At 37.2% G+C, this 8003-nt stretch overlaps 1 protein-coding gene across 2 annotated transcripts; it reads left to right on the top strand.

Moving 5' to 3' along the window:
• The first annotated feature begins 2572 nt into the window (after positions 1-2572).
• LOC120129678 (glycosyltransferase BC10-like) lies at positions 2573-5497 on the top strand. Of its 2 annotated transcripts, XM_039147129.1 has the most exons (3): positions 2659-3848; positions 4602-4636; positions 5159-5497. In XM_039147129.1, the coding sequence occupies exon 1, from the start codon at positions 2752-2754 to the stop codon at positions 3835-3837; it is 1086 nt and encodes a 361-aa protein (XP_039003060.1). In that variant the 5' UTR covers positions 2659-2751; the 3' UTR covers positions 3838-3848; positions 4602-4636; positions 5159-5497. The 2 variants fall into 2 exon arrangements, with proteins under 2 accessions (XP_039003065.1, XP_039003060.1); XM_039147134.1 differs by lacking the exon at positions 4602-4636 and having other exon boundaries at positions 2573-3848.
• Positions 5498-8003: the final 2506 nt, after the last annotated feature.

Genomic DNA, 8003 nt, shown 5'->3' with positions numbered 1-8003 from the left:
ATCCAACAATAAAACATATAGCAAAACCCTTAAACCAAATAAAAGAGTAAATTACATCATTTTTCACTGAACTTTACTCTTCCTCTTATTTTATCCATCGTATTTTTAATTTTTCTATTTTGTTTATTAAACTTTACAGATTGAATCATTTTTCTCAATCTACCATTAACTTTTTAACTGTGTTATGATATAACACAAGAATCAAAACGACGTCGTTTTAAAAAACTCAAATATACACCAAAACAACATCGTTTTGAATCCTCTTCTTTCTCCCATTACTGTTGTCGGCCACCACGTCTTTTTTCATTCGGGCCACCGTCAACCATTATTGATGGTGCCCGTTCGGTCTAAAAATTCATGAGTCGGTTTGTCTCAATCCCCGAGTCCAAATCTGGTGGTTGTTTCACCGAAAAATGTCTCAAAATTCGTGAGTCTTGACTCAAACGTTTCAGCTTCCTCACTTTCAATCTCCGATTCATGGACTTCGAAGCAAGTTCCAACAAAATGGAGGATAGATTCGGACTCAAAGTGTCGATTCGAAGTGATTCATGAAATTTGGGACTGAACAACCATTAACTATGGCGCTCGACGGTGGCTGAAGGTGGCATCTGATCAACTTCTGTTTTTATTTTATAGTTGGGTGAATGGAATAGAAAAGAAAGTAAAGTTCAATAAAGAACGATGTTATTTACCCTTTATTTTTTCAATTATTTTATATTAAATAATAATAAAAAATGACACTTCATTACAATATTAAAGAGATAACGACAAAGTGAGTAAAATGATTCAATCTATAAAATTTAACGAGCAAAATAAAAAAAATTAAAATTACAATAAGTAAAATAAAAAAAGAATAAAGTTGAATAAGAAATAATATAATTTACCCCAAATAAAAAAGGAACGGACTAGAATCCAGATGACAAGAAAGAATGCTTCAGTTGTAATGTTGTATCGTCGTCTTTATCTTTCGTTGGTCGGTAAAGCAAATTTGGTTTAAAATTCAAAGCTCATAAATTTTAATTTAAAATAATCAATTTTAATAGAGTGAGTTGGCTGGCCCGTCCTTGCTAATGGACTCGGTTTTAATGGCAGTTTAAGTAGGCGATAAGCGTGTCATTAAGCTTATTTATCGCTCTTGTGATTTTTCATTTATTTTTATAAGGCGTACGTTGTCACGAGATTAAAAATGTTTTGAACATAAATCACCTTACAATTATTCTAAACTGTTTAAAAAAAATAAAAGAATGAATTTTGCCCATATAATAGACCTAATTTATCACTTTCGTCCAATCATATTTTCTCATCAATTTAACCCTCAAAATTATTTTAATTGTGTCATTTTATATCATATCCCTAACTTAAAACCCTAAATCATAAACTTTAAATTAGAGTTTAGAGCTTATGATTTAGAGTTTATGAGTTATGATTTAAAGTTTATAATTTAGGGGTTTAAGTTAAGGTTAAAATATAAAATGATGCTATTGAATAAATTCGAGAACAAAATTAATACGAAAATACGATAATAATAAAAATTATAAATTAAGTATACTACATGAGCAAAATTTACCCATTTTGCCTAAAAAAGAATACTATTAAGACATTACAAAGCTTCATGGATTATTATGATTGTAACTGACAGTAGAAGAACATCAAAGAATATCTCGCCTAAGGATTAACCCCAACTTAATTTTTTTTTTCATTCGGTATATTCTTTAAACTAGCTTTTAATATAATTTTGATGTGATGAAATTATATATATATATATAAAGAGAGAATCACAAGGATAAGAGACTAAGCTTCACTTAGTAGAATCAGACATGACATTGGGAACTCATACGAAGATTGTGTTACTTAGCTTGTCTTCTTTTGAATCGAATTCACTTTAATTGCTAGAAATAATATTGTTGTGAATTAAAACATTAGTAGTGAGTAGTGACCTTAAAATCTCAACCATTTAAGATCTAATTGAAATTTAGATAGAAATTTACAAATAACTTACCAACCGTGATAGTAGTAATATTCGAAGTTGATATTATAAGACTAAATTTCTGAATCTCAACCATTTAAATTTATTTTATCCGAAAAAAACAATTGACTTTAAAATTGGAATTAATTATTATTATTATTATTTAAAAAAATCCTACAAGGATGAGAGAGAAATGATCATCCAGCTCAGTTGGTAGAGCACAAGGTTTTTAACCTTGAGGTCGTGGGATCGAGTCCCACGGAGAGTATTTCATAATTCGGAGGTCTTTTACGGAAGTTGCTCTCAACCTAATATTGAGGGTAGCATACTATCTTACCTCCCCTTATCCCATATGAAAAAAAGGACAATCATTTTCTACAAGGATGAGAGAGAATGAACAAATTTGATTATTTTGGGCTACATGCCAAAAAGATAACACCGAAACCAACAAAAGAAATGTAAGGCGATGTTCCCGGGAAACCCATCAATCTTAGCTGTATATAGTGTTACTGCGGTAGGTGGAACAAGAACAAAAACGGCCCCGTTTCCCTTACCAGCATTAGAACGCCGTTTTGTAACTACTACACTGTCTCTTCTGTTTGAAAAGCGCTTCAATAACCCCATCTCTAAATTACGCCTTCTTCTTCTTCAAATCCACTAACAGTAATTGCCTCCCTTCAAATCAATGGCAATGGCGAAGGATTAGACAAAAATTAAAAAAAACCCTCTCTTCTTCTTCTTCAAATCGAAGGCTTAAAGCTTCAATCTTTTCGCTTTTCTCTTCAATGTTTTCCACTCCGTTCATTCTCTCCTTTTCTCTCCTGCTTTTCATCCCGATTCTCTTCTTCTTGTTAGGCTCGAGTTTGAATCCCCAGCCTTCGCCGCCCATTTCCGCCTCCGATGAACACGACGATCTCCGTCTCTTCCACCGCGCCACCGTCTCTCCCTCCGCCTCGTCCCACCTCTCCTCCTCCTCCTCCCCTAAAATCGCTTTCCTTTTCTTGACCAACACCGACCTCCATTTCCTCCCCCTTTGGAACCGTTTCTTTGGACACGCTAAAACTTCTCTTTTCAACGTGTACGTCCACGCCGACCCCATCGTCAACGTGACTCGGCCTCCGCTCGGCACCGTTTTCGGCGACCGCTTCATCCCAAATGCCAAACGCACTTTCCGGTCTTCGGCCACGCTAATCTCCGCCACTCGTCGCCTCCTTGCAACTGCCATACTCGACGATCCCGCCAATGAATACTTCGCCGTCGTCTCGCAGTATTGCATCCCTCTCCATTCCTTCAATTACATCTACCGCTCCCTCTTCACCTCCAAAAATTTCGATCGGACCTCCAAATCTGATCCCGACTCGTCCGGTTTTATTCAGTACGGTATCCTCAAGCACAAGTCCTACATCGAGATCATTTCCGAGGAACCCAGACTGTGGAAGAGGTATGCGGCGCGTGGGCGGTTCGTGATGATGCCGGAGGTGCCTTTCGAGGAGTTCCGAGCTGGATCTCAGTTCTTCGTGTTGACTCGGAAAGACGCGTTGTTGGTGCTAAAAGACAGGACGCTTTGGAGGAAATTTAAGCTGCCGTGTTTCCGAGCGGATGAGTGTTATCCGGAGGAGCATTATTTCCCGACCTTGTTATCAATGCAAGATCCAAATGGGGTGACCGGCTATACTTTGACTCGGGTTAATTGGACCGGAACCGTAGAAGGGCACCCGCATATGTTTAAGCCGAAAGAAGTAACCCCCGAGTTGATTCATGAGTTGAGGAAGTCGAATTATTCGAGTTCTTACTTGTTTGCTCGGAAGTTTTCGCCTGATTGTTTGAGACCCTTGATGCATATTGCTGATTCTCTCATTTTCAGAGATTGAGATTCTTCCTGGTGAGTAAACCATCCTTTTAATTTCGTTCCTTTGTTCGAGTTTGTGTAGTGAGATCTTAAAGGTAGGTTTTTTATCTGGGAATCTTAAGAGTCTTGTAAGAGTGTGCGGCATTATCTGTAGGTGAATGATTATTGATACCATTTATCGAGGGAGGGATGCAGAATTTTACGATAGGAGAAAAACTTTAAGATTTCAATACGCATAGAATTGCTTTGGGGATGCATTTGGTTCTGTCATTTCATCATCTGCTCCTTTGCATTTTGTTCATTGCTATTCTGTAATATTTCTTTGCTAATTTAGGACTTGCTATTTCGAGAAGCTTGGAATGCATTTGAGCTTGCTGTACTCGGTCATTCATAAATGAAATTTGCTAAAAAATTATGGGGCATTATCCTATATAATCAGCCAAATCTAGAGATCCCTTACCTTATATAATGATGGCGAACTTACTTTGAACATTTTATTGAAAGAAGATGATTCTAGTTATCTTGTCATTCTAGTCATTCGTCACTTCATGCAAATATGTGATGACATTGATGTGCTTTTACTTAAGTACTTTAGCCAAATTTTAATTTAGACTTGTGAAATTTGAGCAATTTATTGAACCGTTTTAGTATGATGAGTTCTTTTGGGACATGCATAACAAGTTAGAAAGAAATGAGTTTTAGTCTAGTTGGTGCTCGGGGTCGTCTGGTTCTGTTTAGTACTGGTTTGAGCTAATGCTACCTTTGCAATATTGGGGTTGTGTGCAGAATTGAATTCGGGCATATATATCGATCAAAACTTGGTACATTTTCTGGCTTCTCTGCTTGAGTGGGAGAATTTGTTTGGTATTTCATGTATGGATGTCTATATCATGTGATTGTGCTGAAGAGATTGTGGTGTTTACTCATGCTGATATTTGTCCTTGTCCTTGAAACGTAGATTTTTTTTTCTTTCAAAAAAGGCATAATGCCAAAAAATCCCCTAAAGTTTGACTAAATAGTCACTTAGGTCCATATTCTTTTTTTGGAGCATTTTGGCATCCAATGTTTCATTTTGGGGCAAAAAGACCCTCCCGTTGATGGAAATCGTTAGTCAACAAACGGCTAATGCTAAAATATAGGGGTCTTTTTACCTTAAAATGAAACGTTGAGGGGCCAAAATGTTTCAGAAAAAAGAATAGGAACCAAAGTGAAATGTTATGGATATTGTTTTGGTATTATGCCTTAAATAAACCCATCTTGTGACTGTGCAAGGATTGAACGTCTTGGAGTTAGATTCTTCACGTCTTATGTGTTTTGAGCTGACTGGTGATGCCTTTTCACAGGTGAAGACCTTTTTTTTTCCTGTTCTTTTTGAAGGATGTATGTAGCTTGGAGCACAAGTTGGAGAGGGGAATATGGCTTTGGAGAGGCATAAAAGTGTCCACATCCAAAGTTATAACCCCAAAATTTCCAGCATTGTTTGAATGGTCTAAAAGAGGGCTAATGCTTTTGATAAAGTTGTAATTTGATGGTGTAAGAGTAGGCAACAGCATAACTAGGTTTTGTCATTTTCTTGTGTCTGTGTGATTTGTACATATCATGGAATACAGCAATCAAATTCTGTCCTTGAGGCGAAAAGAAAGCATGGCTAAGTTAGACCAGTGCTGGCTCTTATAGTTCGATTATATTACTCGCATCTTACCATATATTATCTTTTCCTTTATTTAGTTTCTATTTGTGCCATTCACCCTTTTCTTTTGAGATGGGGTTCCATACATTTAGGCTAATGATCTCTTAAGAATGTTTCCAATGAAAATACATTGCTAAACTAACAAGATATTTCGGGTTTATTGTTGGAAATAATAAGTTTTCTTTTTAATAAAAAAAATCATGCCCGTTTAGCGGTAGTATTAAAAGAGGGCAAGCTGCTAAGTGGTCTCATGTTCCCTATTTTGAGCCGTCAATTGAAATTATCCGTAAAATCAAGTTTTAGGAAATCCTAAAAGTCTTGAATTCGAATAAATGTATATGTAGGATGTGTATGTGTTCAAGATTGAATCAAGAGGGGTAGTCACACTCTTAGAAAATTTGAAATTATCATATATTTTAGACTTTTTTTTTACATATTTTATATTGAAAATTTGTTTTCGCCCATAAGAAATCTTATAAGATTTCTCTCTTTTAAAATTTTAAAAGCTTATCTCTAATATAAAATTTTACATTCTTTTTATATATATATATATATATATATATATATATATTAAGAAACTTTTAAATAGATATCATCTTATGATCTATTGTTTTCTATGAATATATGGAACGCTTAATTTCTATTGTTTTCTAGGAATATATGAAAGGCTTAATTTTTAATGCATTTCGGTACCTTGAATGCATTAAAAGCAAGAAAATTATCCTGAAAACATGGAACGTATTCACACGCAAGTGGTCAGTTTAGAAAGAAAAGGAAAATAAAAACAGAACATATCTGTCGGTGGTGTTAGATTAACGACAACAAAGACCGTGACGCTTTCTTCTCTCATCGTCGACTCTTCTCTCTCTTTGCTTGAAGCAGGCGCTACAAAGAAAGTCAGGATCAAAGATCCTGGTCCAGAACCCTCTACGACACGCCAATGGCGATCGATGTTCAGGAGGAGATCCAGCCGTCGAATGCGACAATTATGACAGGCCATGCGATTGGAGATCAGACCCCTTCAATTGAAGAGGGTAGTTTTTCTGATTTTTTGGCCCTGGAAGATGATGATATTATCACAGGAACTAGATTTGGCCTCCCCTCCATCCAGTTCACGGATCGAGCATGTAAGATGTTGGAATCTAGTATGGCCAAAATGGTGGTTCTTAAACTTCTTTAGAATAAGTACTCTGTCACTCGTTTTCAGACGGAAGTGGATTATATGAAAGTCCTGGCGGAAGGACCATGGATGATTTATGGGCAATATTTGACGGTTCAGCCATGGACGTTTGATTTCAGCACCTCCTAACCGTACCCGACCATGGTGATTGCATGGATAAGGTTTCCTGGCCTCCCAGAGTACATGTATCACGAAAAAATTCTTCATCGGATTGGCTATTTAGTTGGAAAGGTCGCTAAACTTGATTTTCACCAAGGAACAAGTAATCAACAACGCTATGCGAGGGTGGCAGTTTATGTGGATCTGACATCGCCTCTCATATCTAGGGTGGTTATAAGTAACCAATTCCAAAATGTTGAGTATGAAAATTTGCCAACCATCTGCTTTTCTTGTGGCAGGTTTGGTCATCTTCAGGAGTAGTGTAACCATAATGGGCAAGCATCGAATGCAAAGGAAACAGTCCAGCCTACAACGATGCAGGAGTCTCCCAAAGAGGCTAGTTTTTCAGCGGATAAGGAGGTTAAGCTGAACAATGATTCTGAAGAGGCCCCTTACGACCCTTGGATGGTGGTGGAGAGGCGGCGATGACGACCACAGGGGAAGGAAAAACAAAGGAAAGAATCGGCTGAAGAGTCCATGAAGAATGGTGCAAAATCAACTACCCTACATAGCAACCCCAACAATCATGGAAAGCAAGTGGATTCGGTGGAAAAGCCACAGGAGAATATTCGGGAAACTCAAGTTGGCAAGAATATTCCTAATATCAAGGAAAATTTTGCTAGATCCCCTCAAATTAGGACCGTTGTTACACCTGAAATAAAGAATATTCCTAAAATCAAGAATATCGGTGCTTACCATTTTTTCTACAATGCACCGAAAATGCATTTAACTGTCAACAATCTCCCACTTGAAGATTTGATTGGAACAATCATATCTTCACACCATTCTTTCTACATTGTATCATCATGTTGCTTACGTCTCTGACACGCCACAAGAGGATCGACACCACGTAAATTTATCAGCGTTGATCGCCTTCGTCATGAAATCTGCTTGTTGTCTTTGGTATGGATCTTCTGCATATCTACCGTCCCTTCTTCCACTTTTTCACGAATGAAATGGTACTGAACTCGTATGTGCTTTGTCCTTGAATGAAATGCTGGATTCCTTGCTAGATGCAAGGCGCTTTGACTGTCACAAAACAAAGAGACATACTCTTGATTGTGCCCAAACTCCTCCAATAGCATCTTCAACCAGATTGCTTCTTTACTGGCTTGTGTAGCTGCTACATATTCTGCCTCTGTTGTGAACGTAGCCACAA

Source organism: Hibiscus syriacus, unplaced genomic scaffold (assembly GCF_006381635.1).
Source record: "Hibiscus syriacus cultivar Baekdansim isolate YM2019G1 unplaced genomic scaffold, ASM638163v2 tig00001644_pilon, whole genome shotgun sequence".
Lineage (NCBI taxonomy): Eukaryota > Viridiplantae > Streptophyta > Magnoliopsida > Malvales > Malvaceae > Hibiscus > Hibiscus syriacus.
Note: the sequence above shows the minus strand (reverse complement) of the source record. Positions and strands in the feature narration are given on the sequence as shown.